Consider the following 19,060-nt stretch of genomic DNA (forward strand, 5'->3'; position numbering starts at 1 on the left):
ATTCGCACATATATAAAGTGGACTCTTCCTCATAATTTACTAATTTATTAAGTTACTATACTGGGTGGAATGCATTCCCGGAATTTCAGGTGGCTTTCTGGCGCTTCTCCGCCCGCAAAGCATCTCGCAGGCAGCGCTTGAAAATGCTCTCATAGGTGTACGGCATATCCGCTTTGCAGTTAAAAGGACCCATATAATGGATGGCTCCATAATCATAGCAATCCTCCGTTTGATCATCATTACAATCCTGACCGTATTTAACCATATAACTTTGCAATGTATTGGCAGCACATATGGGATCGTTGGCACAGTTGGTGAAGGCTGTTAATTAATTAATAAATTATATCGCCCGATTGAAAGTAACTATAAAGCTTACAGCTATCCGTTAAAGGCGAGTCCCCGGCTATGGTGAATCGCCCGGAGTCCACCCACTGATCCCAGGTGATCCTGAAGATGCCACAAGCTCCATTCACACAAACAGCCGTATCATTGCAACCGCTCAAGGCCTGGCACATACAGACCAGACAGGTCTCTGTAATGGGCTGTTGGGTCTCCGCTTGGATCCACATCACTCCAATGGTTAGACCCAGGAGAAAAACAAACAATGATGATTTGATATGCATGCTAGCTGATCTGGGAGAACTATGATTTCAGCTTGCGCTGCTGGTTTTATTAGTAAACACTGAGAGACAGATCGATAGTGACTAATTGCAGCAATAGGAAATAAAGCTGGTCTAGTATTACAGCAGGGGAGATTCCCGGCTAATATATGTATATTTAACATACAAATTTGTAGGTATATTTGCATACACATTTTCAGGTTAGACAAGATGATATTTATTGGAAAACTACTTAACAAATCTATAAAATTAATAACCAACTTTGAAAAACTTTAAAATATGGCAAACACTATAAAAAAATAACTATATTTCATCACTTAAATCCCTGATCCTGGTAGTTCTCAATACACTCCTCGAACACACTCTGGTATTTGTAGGGCAAGTCTGCGTGACAGCCATAAGCCCCCGATTTGTGGATTCGGGCATAGTCATGGCAATCCATTTCGCCATCCTCGTTGCAATCCTGATTGAACTTCTTCATATAATTCTGCACCAAGTCGGCGGCACAGTGCGGATCATTGGCGCAGTTCTGGAAGGCATTTTCCGAATCTGGATCCTCGCCATTCACTGTCAGTTTTCCTGCATCCACCCAGTAGGCCCAGGTGATGCGGAAAATGCCACAAGCGCCCTTCTCAGGACTCGTGCATATCGCTGTGGCATTGCAGCCGCTGATTGCCTCACAAATACAGTTGAGACACAGTTCAGTTACGGGTTTATCCAGCACGTGACCTAAAAATTAAATATATGTATATTATATTTCCTTTTAATTCTTGTTAACTAAACTCACCTTGACTTTTAACCAACGAAGGTCCTAGGGCCAGCAGTAAATAAAGAAAATATCCCAGGAAAACTCTCATTCTCCGTCTTTTTATAGTAATAATCTTTCACCTTAGCACCTGAAATACGAATGGCGCTAGAGAAACCCATGAACCGAGTTCTCACCTGGTAAATCTGTCAAGCTGGCGGATAATACCGGTTTCTAGGGCGCTTTTCAAATGAACTTTATAATATATTATTAATATTTATGTATTACTATATTATTATATATAGTATTTTGCGAAAATTTATAATTTGGAGTGCTATACTTTGTGGCTTTTAAATATTCCAAAACTTAAACAACACAATTAAATTAAATGATTTGTTTTCCGGATTCTGGCAGAGCTTTTTTTTTCACTTCCGAGTTGAATACTTCGAAAATGTGACATACTTTTGGGCTTAGTTTCTCATTTGATTCTTAAGATTTATAATTAAAACTCACATTATAAATTTTTAAATTAATAAATACTAAATATACTAAAAAGATTTAATAAACTTATTCTGTAGCGAAAGAAAGTTTATAGTTAGATTTCATAACAGAAAGGATTCAATAAGCAGTCATTTAATTTTAATTACTTAATTTATATATCTATATAATTTAAATGTATTTTTAACGAGGAAATTAACCTAAGTCTGTATTACCTTTCAGTTTAAATTGAATCAGGAGTGGCCCTCTGAAATAGATCATAACTAAACCAAAAATGCATTCAATACGGAAAACTTTTCTATACTGGTTTATATTAGGTTAATAAATCTGTATATTAAATTATATTATAAAAATGTAGTTATGCATTTAAAATTACTTTTTAACAAGTTTTTAAAGGAATTTAGTTAGGCATTTAAAATTACTTTTTAACAAGTGTTTTATTTAAAACAAGAAAGAAAGCTAACTTCGGCACGCCGAAGTTTATATACCCTTGCAGATAGAACTTCTATGAATAGGAATCCATACAATATAAATTATATATATTTGTGTTAAAAAACAATGAATAATAATACCTGCTTTCATTTCATTCACCTATACATATTATATTTGCAGTTTTACATTCACAGATTTGCATTTTTCCTCTACATCAAACGATCGTTTGTATGGCACCTATAAGATATAGTCGTTCGATTTTCATAAAATTTGACAACAAATTTAAGACTAATATAAAATAGCTATACCTTAAATTTGATGAAAATCAGCTGAAAACTAAAAAAGTTATAAATTTAATTGTATTAATTTCTCGATCGTTCCTATGGGAGCTATATGATATATTGGTCCGATTTTCATAAAATTTTACACAAAATTGTAGAGTATAGTAAAATGGCTATATCTTAAATTTGATCCAATTCTATTGAAAACTGAAAAAGTTAAAAATTTTTTTGTAAAAATTTTACGATCATTCCTATGGCAGCTATATGATATAGTCGTCCGATCCGGCCCGTTCCGACATATATACGAGTGAGAGTATATAGAAGGCTAACTACAAAGTTTCATTCAGATAGCTTCAAAACTGAGAGACTAGTTTGCGTAGAAACGGACAGACGGACAGACGGACAGACGGACAGACGGACAGAAGGACAGACGGACAGACGGACAGACGGACATGGCTAGATCGACTCGGCTGTTGATCCTGATCAAGAATATATATACTTTATATAGTCGGAGGTGCCTCCTTCACTGCGTTGCAAACTTCTGACTGAAATTATAATACCCTGCAAGGGTATAATAACCAGTCTAGTAAAAATCTTGTAAACATACCCATAAAATTTGATATTTTTCAGTATCTTCCAAGCGATTATTCAAGTATCATATAGCAATGCAAATATTGAAACTATGTTCCCCACGTTAGATGAAGATAATGCTAATTTTTATTCCCTTGACACAGTGTCAATTTATTATCAATCTCAATTGCGCAATCTCCTTCGAATTCAAATGCATTGCCATAAATTATTAATTAATTACAAAAAGTAAATATATATTAGTTGGTAGATAAATTTAGCAAGATGATGGGATTAGCCGGAAGTGCGCACATCAACACTCTGGAACGAAGTCAGGCAGGTGCCCAGGGTGTTCTGATAATTATAGGCCAGCTCGCCAGTGCAACCATATCCTCCCAGCTTATGGATGGCGGCATAGTCGTAGCAATCGACGGCACCATCTCCATTGCAGTCCTGGCCGAACTTGGTCATGTAATTCTGGATGGTGTTGGCCGCACAATAGGGATCGTTCACGCAGTTGGCATAAGCTAAAGGCGATTATGAAGATGATAATAATTAAAGCGCGGAAAACCGGAAAGGAAGGAGGCTGTGGAACTTACCATCCTCAGACTGGGGACTCTCGTTGCCCAAGGTCAGCTTGCCGCCATCGGACCAGTACGCCCAGGTGATGCGAAACAGGCCACAGACTCCACCGCCACAGTACCGGGTCTGATTGCATCCACTGATGGCCTCGCAGATGCAGCCCAGGCACACATCAGTCACCGGCTTATCTGTTCGGGTGAGAGATCAGATGAATCAAATCAAATCAGCTTCGTATTGAGATAAGCCTCGTCGGGAGCGTAACCAGAGCGAGCTCTAAAAAAAAAAGCAAAAGCCCGAATGGTGTCACACATACATATTTGCCCAGCCCATGTCATCGCTTTATTCAGAGCATTCGGTAATGTTTGCTGTTTTCTTATATCACTCCGAAATTATTAAAATTTTAACTGAGCAAATATAACCACCCATATTTTTTATTACTTGAAAATAAATATTAAATTCCAATCGAAACAAAATCTCCGTTCTGGCAAATGTATAAAGAATGTATAGAAATATATATTTATAAATATAACAACATTTATCGATGGATGGAGAAACCATTCCGCTGATTGCACGCCCATGAACCTGAGCTGGAACGTTCCGTTGAATCTGCCAGCCTCACGTCTACATCTCATTTTTTAACCGAACTAGTTTTGCAACTTTCAATGGCAACATTGAGGCATCTCCGGAGAACAAATCCGGCAGAAACCGAAGGCGTGGATGAGTCAATATATATACATATATATATATATTGGTGTTATCAAGACCTTGTTCTTGTAATTAAATTTTGTATTTATTGTTGTATTTTTAATGGGTATATTCTAGCCTTTGGCTTCACCTACACACACGCCCGAAATCGTGGCAGTTTCTTAGTTCACTGACCTATGCAGAAATAATCTTGAAAGGCGCAAAAAATTGGGTCAAGATTAATAATGTTTTTGGCAATCTGTCGAAAATTTGAATCTAGAATAATTAATAAATAATAAAAAAATATAACAATTTATAAAGTAGAGGAAAACAGAGTATTTCCCTGATATAATCGACACGCAGGGTTGAGATCAAGCCCACAAACGTCATCGTTTTAAATTGTCACGAAGGTGTTGGGGTTTTTTTTTTGTTGGCCTAAAACAATAGCATGTCAAACTGCATTGTTAAATTCTATTCCGGAATAGTGAAAATTTCAAGGTAATCGACATCCTTTTTACGAAGAATTCAAAGATAATGGATAATGTATTGTGTCAATTAGCCAGTTAAACAATTAGGTTATTAAACAGAAATCCGCGTGAGCTCATTGCACAACAGCAAATATTTAGTGTATATATAATTGATAGATAGTTAGGTATTAACGATAATTCCAATTTATTTCCGCTTAATGTAATGGCCATATAAAATCGGAAGCAATTTCAATGGCAAAACTGCGTTATTGACAGTCAACGAACCGGCCCGGCCTGTGTATCAAATGACAGACGCACATCTCAGATTCAAATTCAATCCGAAACGACGAGCATTAATGGATGTTTTGTCAACGTCTCGAAACTTATTATATGCAAATATATATGGTTAAAAGTATCTGGGAAATCCATCTAAGAACGAAACATGTCTTGTTCGCTGAACAAAAGATACAAATACGAGTATCTACACAATTGCTAATTAATGTTAATGAATGCAGACGATCCGGGTATTTGTATTTCACGTTCAAAAAGCAAATCTATCTCAAATGCGTAACGAATTCGTTTCGAAAACAATAATAAGAACGGAAATGTTCTCGTATATTTTAGTTTTAGTTTACTTACCGTTGGCCTGAATGAGAGCCGCAAATCCCAGGCACAGCAGAGCCCCAATGGCCACAGTGCAGCACAATTTGTTGGCAGCCATTATATTAGCAGTACTTTTGTCCAAAAATGTATTCAATTTTTAAACTGCAACAGACTGAAGTATAGTATAATCCAGTGATTTTATTGTTTATAGAACCGAACACTAGCGAGCGCGCCGATCAACTGAACTGGGGAGTGCGATGAGCTAGCCTTTTTGGTTGACTAAAGCTCTGGGAAAGCTCGCGAAACGAAAGACTTAAGCTGAGAACTTGAGAGTTGGGGTAGCCAAAGAGATAACTTAAAAAGTTTGATTCGATATTAATAGTATACTTTTGGGGAGGGGATTAATATTCAAAGAAGCATGATTAAGATCTAAGTCTAAATAAACAAAAACAAGTTTAAACACTTAATAACTCTATTTCCTTGAAAAACCAATTTCTTAGTTGCTTTACTTTGCTCGATTTATTCAAAATATAAGAGTATCAAGAATCTCAGGTTTAGATCTTGTTGAAGGCAGCAATGTCGACAGACTGGACAAAGTCCTCGAACTCCTCAATCTTCTCCTGCAGCAAATCAATGGACACCTTATCGTCCTCAATGACGCACATGATCTGCAGCTTGTTGATGCCATAGCCCACGGGCACCAGCTTGGAGGCTCCCCACAGCAGACCGTCCATCTCAATGGTGCGCACATTCACCTCCATCTCCTTCATGTCGGTCTCATCATCCCAGGGCTTGACGTCCAGGAGCACGGAGGACTTGGCAATGAGGGCGGGCTTCTTGGACTTCTTGGCGGCATAGGCGGCGACGCGCTCCTGCTTGATGCGCTCAGCCTCCTCATCCTCCTCGTCGTCGGATCCGAATAGATCCACATCGTCGTCATCGTCGGCAGCCGGCTTGGCGGGAGCGGCCACGGTGGGCTTAGCTCCAGCCAGCTGGGGCAGAGGACTGCCAGTCCATGCGGCACGCTCTGCGGCCTCGAAGGAGGCAATGTGACGGTACCAGCGAGCCACGTTCACGTAGTCACCGGCCGGGGCCTTGCCCAGAGCATCGAACACCGACAGATCGGCCTTGCTGGGAGTGTATCTGCGGGAATTCAAGAGAGATTCAAGTTAAATAATGCTTAAATGGGGAAGCTGTGAGTCTGCCGACGTGGTGCGGTCGTGCCTAACCTCACATTCGAGCCCCGCGTGCTTACCCGCTGATGTAGCTGTTGTCGGCCAGGAAGTTGTTCAACTCCTTGAGTCCAGCGGGGGTCTTCACATCACCGAAAGCCATTTTAAATGCGTTTTTGTGGGGTAAATTCGCGTTTAACAATCAGATGCCGTGCTCTGCGCAACGTTGTCGACGAAGAAAGAAGGTGTGACCGTTCTGACGAGCTGTCAGTATTATTAAAGTAAAGTATTTTTAAAGTAAATAAATCTAGATTTTTTTCTAATATATTTTTTAATTTTGAAAATAAAATAGGCGACTAATTTTACGCAAAACAAGCAAGAAAGCTAAGTTCGACACAATGAAAGATTGCAAAAATAGAACTGCTGTTGATGCAACTTCATACCACAAACGCTTGATAACCCTAGATTGAAAGCCAAGGGCTTAAACTAATTATTTAATTCTGAAGTATAAAAACAATATTCGGTAATAAAGATAAAACCAAAGCTTAATTTAAATTTGTAAATAAGAAGTACATAAAAATAAAGCAACAAATGTTGGTCCCATTGGAATTTTAAAAATTAATTGGTATTTTTAAGTATTCCAGTTTAAGTATATTCAATTTGGTCCCTCTGCTGTCACACTGATGCTACAACAATTTTTTGCAGGCATAATTTTCACCGCAAAGCCGAAAAACAGTGAAAAAAACGAAAAAGCTGTTAAAAAAACAAGCCAAACAAGTAGTAAACAAAAGTGCAAGGCAGAAAAAGTCATAAACTGCCGAATATAAGCGGTGAAAACGTTTGTAGCAGTTTTTTTGTACGTGAAAAACTAGCAACGCTTCGGTATTGAATTTTCAACTCGTGGAGAGGGTGAAGTGAAAAAAGTTTTTGGTCGGAAAAAGGGAATCAAAATCACAACGAAACCAGTGCCGAAATGAGTGACTTCCAAACTCAGCAAGCAAGCCTTAGTCAATCTCAGGCGCTGGCCCAGGCAATACAGCGTGCCAAGCAGGTAAGTGGATCCCGGTCCGTCCCTGGGAAGAGGAAGAGAGCCGGAAGCCATGCGTGTGTGTATATATATAACACCATGTTCCCTTTCCCGCTGAACCGCAGATTGCTGCAAAGATACAACCGAACCAACAAGGCGGCGCACCAGTGGGCCCATCGCCACCAGCAGGAGGAGGAGGTCCCGGTCCCGGCGGTAACGCTTTTAAGCGAGTAAACGACGACGGCGACAGTGGGCCCGACAGCAAGCGCTCCTTCGGAAGCCCAGAGTACGCCAACAACTCGAACATGAGCAGTGGTAGCGGAGGCGGAGGCGGTGGCAGCCAGGGCGGTGCCAGCATCACCCAGGCGATTGCCCAGGCAGCGGCAGTTGCCGCCAGACTGGCTGCCTCGGCGGGCACCACCTGCGAGGAGCAGATCCGCATTCCAGACTCGGTGGCCAGTGCCTTTATGGGACGTGGCAGCAACGACACCATTACCCACATCCAGGCCGAGTCGGGTGCCAAGGTGCAGGTGATGCAGGATCAGGATCGCGTTCTGATGCTGCGCGGCCAGCGCGAAACCGTGACCAAGGGTCGCGAGATGATCCAGACAATGGCCAATCGGGGCGGTGGTGGGCAGGTAGAAGTTCTGCTTACCATTAACATGCCGCCACCCGGACCGAGCGGCTATCCGCCGTATCAGGAGATCATGATACCGGGCGCCAAGGTTGGCCTGGTTATTGGTAAAGGTGGCGACACCATCAAGCAGCTGCAGGAGAAGACCGGCGCCAAGATGATCATTATACAGGACGGTCCCAATCAAGAGGTTATCAAGCCGCTGCGTATTTCCGGCGAGGCGCAGAAAATCGAGCACGCCAAGCAGATGGTGCTGGATCTGATTGCCCAGAAGGATGCCCAGACTCAGCAGCAGGGCGGACGAGGTGGTGGTGGCGGCGGAGGAGCAGGAGGTGGAAGTGGAGGCGGCGGGCCTGGCATGGGCTACAACAACTTTAACAACGGCAACGGCGGCGAGAGCGTCGAGGTCTTTGTCCCCAAGATAGCGGTGGGCGTGGTCATTGGCAAGGGCGGCGACATGATCCGAAAAATACAAACGGAATGCGGCTGCAAGCTGCAATTCATCCAGGGAAAGAACGACGAGATGGGAGATCGACGGTGCGTCATCCAGGGAACTCGGCAGCAGGTCGAGGATGCCAAACGCACCATTGATGGCTTGATCGAAAATGTGATGGTGAGCGGGCGTCCTCCAGGTGGTCTGTAGATGCCTTTTCTAACAAACTCTCCTGATCCAATAGCAACGCAATGGCATGAACCGAAATGGTAATGGTGGCGGCGGAGGCCAAGGCGGCGGCGACCAGAGCAACTCCAACTACGGCTACGGATACGGGGTGAACCACGCCCAAGGCGGACGGGAGGAGATCACATTCCTGGTGCCCGCTTCAAAGTGTGGAGTAGGTTTCATAACAAAATACATATTTGCAATTTTCTAACAATTTTCCACCGTTTTCAGATCGTTATTGGTCGTGGTGGCGAGACCATTAAGCTGATCAACCAGCAATCTGGAGCCCACACGGAAATGGATCGGAATGCCAGTAATCCGCCCAACGAGAAACTCTTCAAATCCAAGGGTACCACCGACCAGGTGGAGGCAGCCCGCCAAATGATCTCCGAGAAGATAAATATGGAGCTTAATGTCATCTCCCGCAAGCCCATCGGCGGAGGAGGTGGCAACCAAGGAGGCGGGGGCCAGAACAACTCACATCACAATCAACAGCAAGGCGGCGGCTATGGTGGCCCGAATCAAATGCAAGGCGGCGATCCTAGCGCAGGACAGGGCTATCAGCAGCAACAGCAGCAGCCCTGGGGAGGTGCTACCTACGGCCAGCAGGGCTGGGATCCGTCCGGTCAGCAACAACAGCAGCAGCAGCAACAAATGGCAATGGCAGCCAATCAAGGTGGAGCTGCTGGAGCAGGAGCTGGAGCCGGTGGTCAGGATTACTCAGCTCAGTGGATAGAGTACTACAAGTGAGTTTAAGAAGATAATGGAATTTTGGGAGTTGTATGTTTAATAAGTTTCAGAATTCATTAGACGTGAAATAGCCCTTATAAACGTTTTGAAATATTTTAAATTTTCAGACAAATGGGCTGCCATCGAGAGGCTGAGATGATCGAGCAACAGATGAAGGCCAAGCAAGCTGGCGCTGCCGCTGGTCCTGGTCAACAGCAACCCCAACAGCAGCAGCAACAGCCCCAACAACAAGCACAGTCCCAACAGCAAGCAGGAGGTGCCAGTGGAGCTGGAGGAGCCGATTACAGTGCACAATGGGCGGAATATTACCGCAGTGTGGGAAAGATCGAGGAGGCTGAGGCCATTGAAAAGACGTTAAAGAACAAGGTAGGAGGTCTACAAATGTTCCTTATAATTGCATTTAAACTAATGGTATATTAATTAAAATAGTCACAGAATGGTGCCCCAAGCGGTGGGCAGAATAATGCACCCAATCCCAGCCAGGGCGGTGGACCCAATCCCGGCCAGCAACAACCCAATCCAGCCGCAGCGGCGGCAGCAGCAGCAGCAGCTGCTGCGGCGGCGGCAGCAGGCGGATATGGACAGAGCATGACACCCAGCCAGTACGCACAGTATTCGCAGTATTATGCGGCGGCAGCTGCTGCTGGTGGCCAGCCGCAGGGAGCGCCGCAGCCAGGCGGTGGTCAAAGTGGCGGTCCGCCTGCGGGTTATCCTGGAGGCTATCCAGGCGCTGGCTACGGCGGCTATCCTGGAGCGCCTGGGCAACAGCAGCCAAAATCGCACAAAAACGACAAACACTGAGAGCGTTAGAAGAGGAGGGAGCAGGAGCGGGGAGTGGGAGTAAAAGCTGAAGTGGACGAAGCTGCGATGGGAGGGCGATGCAGGTGCCTTGCATGGGGTGAGTTATTCCCAGTTGCTGGTAGTGGAGTGTGTATTTTACAAATCAATTTGAATTGAACTTGAATTTACCGCCTTTGTAATTTTCCTTTACGTATTTTATTGATTTATCTATCTGCTTCTGAAAAACCTGCTTAGTTTTAGAACAATGCATCTACCCTCTACATTTTACACACAATAATGGGTTATTCGCAGTCCTCTAAATGACCATACGAAAATTTTCATTTTGAAATTCTTCTTCAGATGGTTAGTAGGTTAACTCGGTCTCTAATCTATGATTTATTTCAATTGAGAAGAATTGTAGTTGTATATAGATTTATTTTGTATAATTTGCCTATGCTCAGCTGAGAAACACTGACCCACATCTTATATTCTATATAAATGTTGACTTTTTATAATGCTAACCAAATCTTATTTACCATGCGTAAAAACTCTTTGCAGTGATCTATTGTTCTACTATGTCCTATGTCTTTTATCCCCCATAAAAAGCAAAACAGAAAAAAAAACTAGCAAATCCGAAAAGAAGATTTTTAATTGCATTAAACAGCCGAAAAACAACAGAGCAACATCACCCCAAGGACAGAGACAACACATGGCAGAGGTGGAGGAGCAGGAACGGAGTCAATAAATTGAAAAGTGCAACATTGAACGTTTAGCTTGTGCCGTCGCACTTTTACATAAATGTAAATGAATATTATTATTAACATGTGTCTATAATTTGGATATTGCCTATAACTTTCCCCACTAGAACCGTAAGCACCTTCCCCCGAGAACCTAAGTCTATCATTACCAACTATCTAACTATCTATAAATCTAACATAATAATATTGCTGATGATCATGATCACCATTTGTACAGACACAAAGAAGCGAATTATGACAATGTTTTGGGTGTTTTTATATGATTTCTCTCACTTTCACCGTCAATTTAGGCAAGTCGAAACATCCGCAGTCTCCTTTTAATAACGTTTGGGAAAGACAATTCCCAATTGCAATAATACTAAAATACTATATACATATATATCCTTAGGGGCTTAAGCCTTAAAAGATAACGAACGTTTTGATACATGAAACCATTTTCACGTAGCCTAGCTTAGTTTGTAATACAAAAACCATTTGAACAACATGAGAGATCTGCAATTAAACACGATCAACGACATCTGCTGATCTGGTAAGATAATTAATCTGTAATCGAAACTTATTCATATAATATTTACAAAAGCGAGGGCCTTGTTCAAAGTGGGTTCTTTCTATTGATAATATTTTCGCCTTTCAGTTGGTTCTTCATTCTTTATAGCTGTAAGGTGAAACTGAATTAACTTATTATAAATTATTTCCTGCTCTACATATATTTATGTACTATTGCAATTAATATTTATCCTTAAAAGAACTCAACTCATTTACGAGCAGGAAAATCATGCTTGTTTTAATATATTTTTAACTATATTATCATATACAAACATATAGTATGTTCTTTCAGAGTCAGAGGCCGCTCTCCAGACGAGTTCAAAACAGAATTACGAAATGAAAAACCCCAAAACTTTCTCACACTATATAAACCCCTAACGAACATGAACAAATATACAAAACAAGATATTGTAAAAGTGTCAAACTTGGTAAGATCATCGTGTGTTGTTGTTACTGTCTATATACAATTAAACATACTTATTGCAATTGAACATACTTACCCAAAATGAATGTAGGTCTACCATTATTTATAAATACCACTTTAAAATAATCTACATTAAGTTTTACGTCTCCCCAAATATCTGATTGTTGCAACAGCAGATCAACCATATATATTGTAACCGTTGCCGGCTCAGATCGGAATCCAGATCAAGATCCTGATCCGCCCTGCAGTCGGCAAAACTTTGAATAAACATTTAATATATACCATATAATATATATCCATATATATAAACATATTATCAGCATATGGCATTTCGGTGCTTTGTGTGTCCTATTGCGTTTCTATTTATTATATTTATACCCGTTACTCCTAGGGTCAAGGTAAAGTATTTCTTTGAATCTCGGGATCTATAGGTCCAAAAGCTACGAAAACTGGTATGCAGGTTCCTCTGAATCATGTGATATCATATTTATATATACTAAAAGTCCACAAAATAATAGGAAAGTTCTGGAGGTCATGAACAAAATAAATTATTATTGGACCACTGAGTAGCGGGTATCAGACAGTCGGTGTATTCCGACTGTATCCGATATTACCAATTTTATTTTGAAACCCGTTTCTCGAGCATATTTGCAGAGGCTCTTGTTCTTGGAGATGAAATCTGGGGGATCAGGAGAGGCTTTAACTTTTCCTAGTCGATTGGTCGATTGATAACCACCTTATTCGGTATGCTTTGAATATTGGAAATATATTTTTATATCAAACTGCACATTTATAATATTGCTAACTTTGATTATCCTGAATATTCTATCTATATATTATTACTATCTGTGAAATTTTCGTATACAACCTATATATATATATAAAATTTTATATATTTTCCTAGCAACTGCAACGATATTCGATTTCCCGAACAGTGCTCTCTCTATATTACTCAATTCAGTGCTGTAGTTTTGTGAAATATCGTTGTAGGGTATCATTTGCTTGCTATATAAGCGGTTTACATTGGCTCCCAAGCCTGTCCTATATTTTTATTGTTACATTTAGTATACTATATACTATATATATATTTTAACTAACAACAACTCCTATGATAAGTGTGGCAAAATGTTAGGGTTTGAATACCATCCAAATTATGAATATAAAAAGACTACATATGTATATGACAGTTTGAAGAAGTGTAGCTCAAGTTTTACGTGATTTTGGGAAGTCGTTTCTCTTTCTTCTTTTAATTCCAGAAAAGGGTTCCTAGATGGTCTTACATAAAGTGGTAAGTATGACTATATACTAGATGTAGTGCGTTCTATAATCCATTTTGTTGAGCATTTCTTTTGGGTCCAATGTCAAGCCGTTTATTTTGCAATCAAATGATATATATATTTTTGAAATTGACATTTCTGCATACATTTCCATTAATATTTGATTTAAATTACGTGCTTTAATCTATTTGCAGGACCAATTGAGAGAAAAGTTTATTATATTTCCATATTCTCATTGACATATGTATTTTTACCAGAAATTATTGCAATATTTTTCATTGATATATATATGTATATATTTTTTAACATTGAAAACCTTATTTATTTAACTGAATCATGACTGACTATCTGTGTGTTTCAGCCCTATGTCACCGTGATATCTTCCAGTATCTGAACCGATATTAGTTTTAGCTTCCGAAGTAGTTCCTTAACCGTTTTATGTACAATTAAGTGTATTACTAGTAATACTTTTCCCATGTCACCGATATATTCATATATTCAAATTTCCAAATAAACTTTTCCAATTACGACAAGAAACCCGATATAAAGTTTATTTTCCACGTGGAAGAGGTGATTTCTTAGGGTTTCTATTGTTTTAGGAAACATACCTCCCATTGCCATTTAATCCGCCAAATAATAATCACAATTTCACTTAATTTGTAGCATTTTATTACTGGATACACTGCAATTATTTTTTTTGTTTTGATTTTTTCTTTTAGCACTTTGCAGCGAAACATTGAAAGTTAAAACAGAAACTCATTCAGAGGTTTTGGGCAATTCAACATACAGACATACATCGAGTTATTTCTTTTCTTTTTCGTTATTTATTTACGAGTTTACTACAAGAAAACTTACACTGAGATGCGGCTGTGATAAGATTCAAACTGATTTTGTTCATTGTTGTAATTTCTGTTAGCTTGATATCCGGTTGTTTTTTTAATTCTTGTACTCCCTTTTTCTCTCACTTTTAAAATTAACATACATCTATTTTTACTTCGTTTATATCCTAATATTTATAATATTTAACTTTATTCTTTATTTTTCTCTTTCCGTTTTGTCAATCTTTTGTTTGTTTATTTTACTCACACTGGGGTGTGAGCTTGTCTCTAGTTGCATTACATTGCCGAGAAACCTTCCTCCTATCGTCGATCACTAAGGCCAGAGCTCTTTTTTTGGGCTGGGGATATATGGGATAGAAATGAATATCTGGGACGTCTGCTGGGGAAATCACTCGCTCCGCTTTAGTGTGTATTTTTCTGTGTGCCTTAAGACTACTTGCTGCCCAAAAAGCTACTTTTTTTACATTGCCAAAAACGTTTTCTGCAAGTGTTTTCATCCATTTTCGTTTTTGTACTGCTGCCAGTGTGTGAATATTTTTTTCCATGATTTTATCAATTTGTAATTTTGCTTTTTGTTTATTATTTCTCGTGGCTTAAATTTAAATACATCATTGAACGTCAAATCAAAATGCACTAGTTTAGATTTGCTTTATCGGATTTTTACAAGTTTATCTTTCCTTTCTCTTAATGTACACACTTTTTGTGCAGAGCTGTCCAAATCGGAAAAAACGTGTATGTGGATGTGCAGAACTGGACAAATAAGAATTGTATATATACATTTGAATATATATAAGAGTGGATAGTCTACTGCCGCTGACGCTAGGTTTAAGGTTAACTGCAGATAGCTTTTAGGATAGGAGTACAAATTATATACTTATAGGACAACTACTAAGAGTAACTCTTTTCTTGAACTGCGCCCGATGTTGTTCTGTCTCGGCAGTTTTTGAAAAGTGCAGCAAACAATGTGTTGACTTTGATGTCGCTACTTGTTTTGTTGTTTGTCTACAGGACCTGGACCCTCCCCCGTCGTCATCTCTACATAGTCTATGTCGCAATTAACTGAAAGATGATAAATTGTTTAAAATGATATTCGCTTATACCAATGGATATCGCTTACCGCTTTGACTGTGGACTTAATGAAGTCTTTCTTTTCTGTTAGATCAAAGTCTGGATATTTCGCATACACTTGCTTGCACACTGTTTTCATGGTAATCTCCTCTAGATTGGCTTTATCCAAGATCTCTTTGACATAGCCGCGTATTTGTTCATCCTTTAATAAGAATGAAAGATAAGGTATTTAAAATATATCAATATCATATATCCTAGATGGGTAATTTACCGTGGGGAATGCCTGTTTGCCCTTTTTGGTTAGTGGCTCGTCCTCGTCGGATTCATCCTTGTCATCGACATCATCATCATCTTCCTCGGACGACTCCTTCTTTGATTTCTTCGATCGGCCATCTTTGATAATGAAAAAAAAAAAACAATTAAAAAAGGCTCTTGTGGGATTCTTTTGTGGACTTACCCTTTCCAGCTGGTTTTGACTTGTTATTAGCTTTGCTATTTTTCGCAGGCGCTGTGGGTTTCTTACTCTTTTTGGGACGTTCCTCCTATTTGAAAATAAATGTCATGAAACTATTGAATAATCTATTCAATTCTTATGGCTTACCTCGCTTTGATCACTACCAAACTCGGACAGCTCCTCCTCCTCCTCATCTTCGGATATATCCTCTTCTTCGCTATCGGAATCCTTGCGCTTTCGCGCCGCTGCTCCGCGTCCTCTGCCTCTTCGTCCAGCTGGCGCAGGTGCCGCTGGCCGTCCACGTTTGCCCACTGCACCCCGCTTGCGTTTCGGGACCTGTATAGGTGATAAAATTCAAAATAAATAATGGAAATCATTCATTAATAGATCAACTTACATCACTATCAGCCTCGGACAGTTCGGATTCCTCTTCCTCTTCTGAATCAGAGTTTCTTCGACGACTCTTACGCGCCGGACGACCACGACTGCCACGACTGGGGGCTTTACGTGCAGCTGAACCTCCTCCACCACCACCACGACCGGCATCAGAGTCCGAATTGCCCGAAGGATTGTACTACAAAAGAATATAAATAATTATAAAATCTCCGAGATTTATAAAACAAAACTCGTCTTACATCTGAGCCAGATTCGGAGTCATCATTGCGTCTCCTCTTGGCCACAGCCACTTTGTGCTCGCTCTCCTCAGAGCTGGAGAAATCAACATATGCGGACATTTCTGCAAGCAAAACCAAAATTAAATAAGCTTCAGAAAACAAAAATTAAGTCTGCGATGATCTTACTTTTTCCTGCGGTGGAACGTCTGGGACGTCCAGCGGAGTTGCGCGCCGAGCCTCTGCCAGCTGGTCCACTGGACTTGCTGCTCTTGCGCTTCTTGTCCTCCTCACTGGGCGGATCCTCCTCATCCTCATCCTCGTCCAGATCCTCTTCCTCGGCATCTTCCTCGTCCTCGTCGCCCTGCTCCAAGCAAAGCGATTCGTCGGGTTCCATTAGGAATTTGAGCACACGAAGCACAATCTCGTTTTTGCTGCCCTTGCGATCGAGCACGAGTATCTCACATATGCTGCGCAAACCCTTGTTATCGACTTTTTTGATAGACTCCAGCTTCTTGTTGTACTCTGCCGAATCCTTGGCGAACTCGAAGCCGGCAAAGGAGCGCAAGTTCTTCTTCACCACATTGTTCTTGCCCTGGGCACCAAAGCAGAGCTGAAAACAAGACAACGGATATTAGTATTTGTATTCAGTTAAGATTTGTTGTGAAGCTTACTGCATGTAGGGTTTGGAGCCCATCCACGCGGGTCTTGTTTATGTTCTCGTTGATGCGATCGATCTCGGCAAGGGCCACGACATTTTCATCATCCTCGGCTACCTCGTTGTTCTTGTCCAAGCCATCGTTCTCATCACCATCAGCATCATCCTCAGCGTCGTCATCATCCTCTTCATCGTCATCGTCCTCCGTCTTGGCCACCTTGCCGTTCTTGGCTTTTGTCGGTTCGGCCTTCTTAGCCTTTTCAGCTCCTGCCTTTGGCTTTGCCTCATCTGTGGCATCCTTCTTCTTGTCATCAGCTTCCGGTTTGGCCTTCTCCTTCTTGTCACCATCATCCGCGGCGCTGGCCTTTTCATCTTCATCCTCGTTCTCATCCGGCTCATCGCCATCCTCTGTGTTTTCATCATCCTTGTCGTCGTCCTCCTCCTTCTTAGCAACATCCTTGTTGTTACTAGATTTCTTTACAGCCGGCGAGGGAGATTTCTCCTTTTTGTCCGCAGCGGCTGATTAAAATAATAAAAATAAATTCGAATTATACCATTAAAATTGCAATATATAACAAGTAAACATTAAAAAAATATCTTCATGCTTGGGAAGTCCAATGCTAGGCTTTGGGAGCGCAAGGAACTATGAAATCTGAAGTTTTGCTGTACCTCGACTCTTACTACGCACAATCCATATAGAAGGATTTAGCATGAACAATAGCCAAGGAGAATATTGATAGAAATATCAGAAAATTTAGCATAGTTTTCGAATAAAGTTTTGTAAACATTCGCTCGAAGAGGGCTCGAACCGCATGCCGCAATACCATATAAACAAGAGACGGAACGACGCGTTAGACCGGAGCGCCACTACGAAGCTCTCCCAACACGTAGATAAACACCAATTGGAATCCCAAAGGGTATGAGGGAGAGAGTGAGAACAGAATAAGAGAGCAAAGCACACGAGCCCCCCCGGGAGGGAAAGAGAGGGACAACAAGAATAAAGTTCGCCGCGTTTCTGAAACGCGCGCAAAATTCATTTTATGATTTTTGTTTTTCTCTCTCGTTCTTAGCTCGCACACACACACACTGACAGGTTGCGGCTGTGTGCGCGTGGCTTTTATTTACCTGCATCCGATTCGGGAGCTGGAGCTGCCGTTGCGTCTCCTTTGGCTTTTTTATCAGCGACGTCATCAGTGGCCGCAGCAGAGGCGTCGACATCGGCAGCGGCAGGGGGTGTCACTGCATCGGTGGCTTTTTCGGCTTTGGCCTCCCCCGTGGCGCCCGCTGCATTTTCCACATCGCTTACCTTATCGGCGGCATTTTCGTTGGCTGCCGTATCTGCCGCTTTGTTTGCATCCTGCCGATGATATGGGAACATGGAAATATACAAAAATCACTTTGAATTACACTTGCTAATTTTTGGCGGCCTCTACCATGGGTTTTTGTGCGTTTTTATTCGGACCAAGAGTGTGTTTCCACGGCGGGTTTGTGTATGCGTGTCTTTCTCCGAGCGAGAGGAGAGGCGATAGAAATTGAAAAAACAACATTGCAAATCTATGAGGCGGTCACACACTCGCCATCCCGCTCACACGCACGTATTTGTCGGTGGCCCGACGAGCGCAACGACGCCATGTTTATACACACATAAATGAGCGGGGAGAGAACGATAGTCAGGCACTTTAGTGGCACGGTGGCGGAGAATTTGTTGCGCTTTATTTACACACAAAACACCTTTCCGATCGAGCCGTTTTCTATGCGCCCCGCTTGCTTGCACTTTCCGGCGAGTTTTTAATTCTTTTTTAGTAATTTACATACCATATTTCTAATGGTTTTTCTGTTTTTTCGTCAGCCGACACACATTCAATCTGGTCACTAGAAGTGGTGCGATAGTATCGCAGGCGGCAGGTACTAAAAAATGCCAC

General features: G+C 41.3%; 6 protein-coding genes across 8 annotated transcripts; 1 reads left to right on the forward strand and 5 right to left on the reverse strand.

Moving 5' to 3' along the window:
• Positions 1-13: 13 nt before the first annotated feature.
• On the reverse strand, positions 14-706 carry LOC110191535 (lysozyme). Its single transcript, XM_020962410.2, has 2 exons — positions 377-706; positions 14-321 (listed from the first exon to the last, which is right to left on the reverse strand). The coding sequence occupies exons 1-2, from the start codon at positions 621-623 to the stop codon at positions 86-88; spliced, it is 483 nt and encodes a 160-aa protein (XP_020818069.1). The 5' UTR covers positions 624-706; the 3' UTR covers positions 14-85.
• A 107-nt stretch (positions 707-813) lies between these two features.
• LOC110191554 (lysozyme) lies at positions 814-1,607 on the reverse strand. Its single transcript, XM_020962433.2, has 2 exons — positions 1,408-1,607; positions 814-1,349 (listed from the first exon to the last, which is right to left on the reverse strand). The coding sequence occupies exons 1-2, from the start codon at positions 1,475-1,477 to the stop codon at positions 934-936; spliced, it is 486 nt and encodes a 161-aa protein (XP_020818092.1). The 5' UTR covers positions 1,478-1,607; the 3' UTR covers positions 814-933.
• A 1,683-nt stretch (positions 1,608-3,290) lies between these two features.
• Positions 3,291-5,768, reverse strand: LOC110177383 (invertebrate-type lysozyme 3). Its single transcript, XM_020944087.2, has 3 exons — positions 5,516-5,768; positions 3,743-3,913; positions 3,291-3,670 (listed from the first exon to the last, which is right to left on the reverse strand). Exons 1-3 carry the CDS (start codon positions 5,595-5,597, stop codon positions 3,438-3,440), a joined length of 486 nt encoding a protein of 161 aa, XP_020799746.2. The 5' UTR covers positions 5,598-5,768; the 3' UTR covers positions 3,291-3,437.
• A 203-nt stretch (positions 5,769-5,971) lies between these two features.
• eEF1beta (elongation factor 1-beta) lies at positions 5,972-6,901 on the reverse strand. The gene is made up of 2 exons (XM_020942598.2): positions 6,735-6,901; positions 5,972-6,622 (listed from the first exon to the last, which is right to left on the reverse strand). The coding sequence occupies exons 1-2, from the start codon at positions 6,812-6,814 to the stop codon at positions 6,034-6,036; spliced, it is 669 nt and encodes a 222-aa protein (XP_020798257.2). The 5' UTR covers positions 6,815-6,901; the 3' UTR covers positions 5,972-6,033.
• Positions 6,902-7,304: 403 nt separating this feature from the next.
• On the forward strand, positions 7,305-12,517 carry Psi (P-element somatic inhibitor). Of its 2 annotated transcripts, none has more exons than XM_020950164.2 (7): positions 7,305-7,702; positions 7,804-8,925; positions 8,990-9,145; positions 9,205-9,719; positions 9,831-10,089; positions 10,153-10,621; positions 11,062-12,517. In XM_020950164.2, exons 1-6 carry the CDS (start codon positions 7,625-7,627, stop codon positions 10,522-10,524), a joined length of 2,502 nt encoding a protein of 833 aa, XP_020805823.2. In that variant the 5' UTR covers positions 7,305-7,624; the 3' UTR covers positions 10,525-10,621; positions 11,062-12,517. The 2 variants fall into 2 exon arrangements, with proteins under 2 accessions (XP_020805823.2, XP_086685022.1); XM_086828896.1 differs by having other exon boundaries at positions 11,110-12,517.
• Positions 12,518-14,160: 1,643 nt separating this feature from the next.
• Dek (protein) lies at positions 14,161-19,060 on the reverse strand. 2 transcript variants are annotated; one of them, XM_020950180.2, is made up of 11 exons: positions 18,954-19,060; positions 18,264-18,495; positions 17,155-17,657; positions 16,670-17,093; positions 16,505-16,605; positions 16,267-16,443; positions 16,017-16,205; positions 15,873-15,957; positions 15,687-15,808; positions 15,465-15,617; positions 14,161-15,406 (listed from the first exon to the last, which is right to left on the reverse strand). In XM_020950180.2, the coding sequence occupies exons 1-11, from the start codon at positions 18,954-18,956 to the stop codon at positions 15,392-15,394; spliced, it is 2,004 nt and encodes a 667-aa protein (XP_020805839.2). In that variant the 5' UTR covers positions 18,957-19,060; the 3' UTR covers positions 14,161-15,391. The 2 variants fall into 2 exon arrangements, with proteins under 2 accessions (XP_020805839.2, XP_020805832.2); XM_020950173.2 differs by having other exon boundaries at positions 18,572-19,032.

This window comes from Drosophila serrata, unplaced genomic scaffold, assembly GCF_035046125.1.
Source record: "Drosophila serrata isolate PLE 108 unplaced genomic scaffold, ASM3504612v1 contig_184, whole genome shotgun sequence".
Taxonomy (NCBI): domain Eukaryota; kingdom Metazoa; phylum Arthropoda; class Insecta; order Diptera; family Drosophilidae; genus Drosophila; species Drosophila serrata.

Excerpts from the sequence above, each read along its gene's own strand:
- LOC110177383 (XM_020944087.2), bottom strand. The coding sequence starts at position 5,597 with ATGGCTGCCAACAAATTGTGCTGCACTGTGGCCATTGGGGCTCTGCTG. Across the intron at positions 3,914-5,515 it reads GGCTCTCATTCAGGCCAACG|ATAAGCCGGTGACTGATGTG; the intron begins GTAAGTAAACTA and ends TCACCCGAACAG. Across the intron at positions 3,671-3,742 it reads GAGTCCCCAGTCTGAGGATG|CTTATGCCAACTGCGTGAAC; the intron begins GTAAGTTCCACA and ends AATCGCCTTTAG.
- Dek (XM_020950173.2), bottom strand. The coding sequence starts at position 18,685 with ATGTTGTTTTTTCAATTTCTATCGCCTCTCCTCTCGCTCGGAGAAAGA. Across the intron at positions 17,658-18,263 it reads AGCTCCCGAATCGGATGCAG|CCGCTGCGGACAAAAAGGAG; the intron begins GTAAATAAAAGC and ends TATTTTAATCAG. Across the intron at positions 15,809-15,872 it reads GTCAAAACCAGCTGGAAAGG|ATGGCCGATCGAAGAAATCA; the intron begins GTAAGTCCACAA and ends TCATTATCAAAG.
- eEF1beta (XM_020942598.2), bottom strand. The coding sequence starts at position 6,814 with ATGGCTTTCGGTGATGTGAAGACCCCCGCTGGACTCAAGGAGTTGAAC. Across the intron at positions 6,623-6,734 it reads GACAACAGCTACATCAGCGG|ATACACTCCCAGCAAGGCCG; the intron begins GTAAGCACGCGG and ends GAATTCCCGCAG.
- Psi (XM_020950164.2), top strand. The coding sequence starts at position 7,625 with ATGAGTGACTTCCAAACTCAGCAAGCAAGCCTTAGTCAATCTCAGGCG. Across the intron at positions 7,703-7,803 it reads CAATACAGCGTGCCAAGCAG|ATTGCTGCAAAGATACAACC; the intron begins GTAAGTGGATCC and ends GCTGAACCGCAG. Across the intron at positions 10,090-10,152 it reads AAAAGACGTTAAAGAACAAG|TCACAGAATGGTGCCCCAAG; the intron begins GTAGGAGGTCTA and ends TAATTAAAATAG.
- LOC110191535 (XM_020962410.2), bottom strand. The coding sequence starts at position 623 with ATGCATATCAAATCATCATTGTTTGTTTTTCTCCTGGGTCTAACCATT. Across the intron at positions 322-376 it reads CTCGCCTTTAACGGATAGCT|CCTTCACCAACTGTGCCAAC; the intron begins GTAAGCTTTATA and ends ATTAATTAACAG.
- LOC110191554 (XM_020962433.2), bottom strand. The coding sequence starts at position 1,477 with ATGAGAGTTTTCCTGGGATATTTTCTTTATTTACTGCTGGCCCTAGGA. Across the intron at positions 1,350-1,407 it reads TTCGTTGGTTAAAAGTCAAG|GTCACGTGCTGGATAAACCC; the intron begins GTGAGTTTAGTT and ends TTTAATTTTTAG.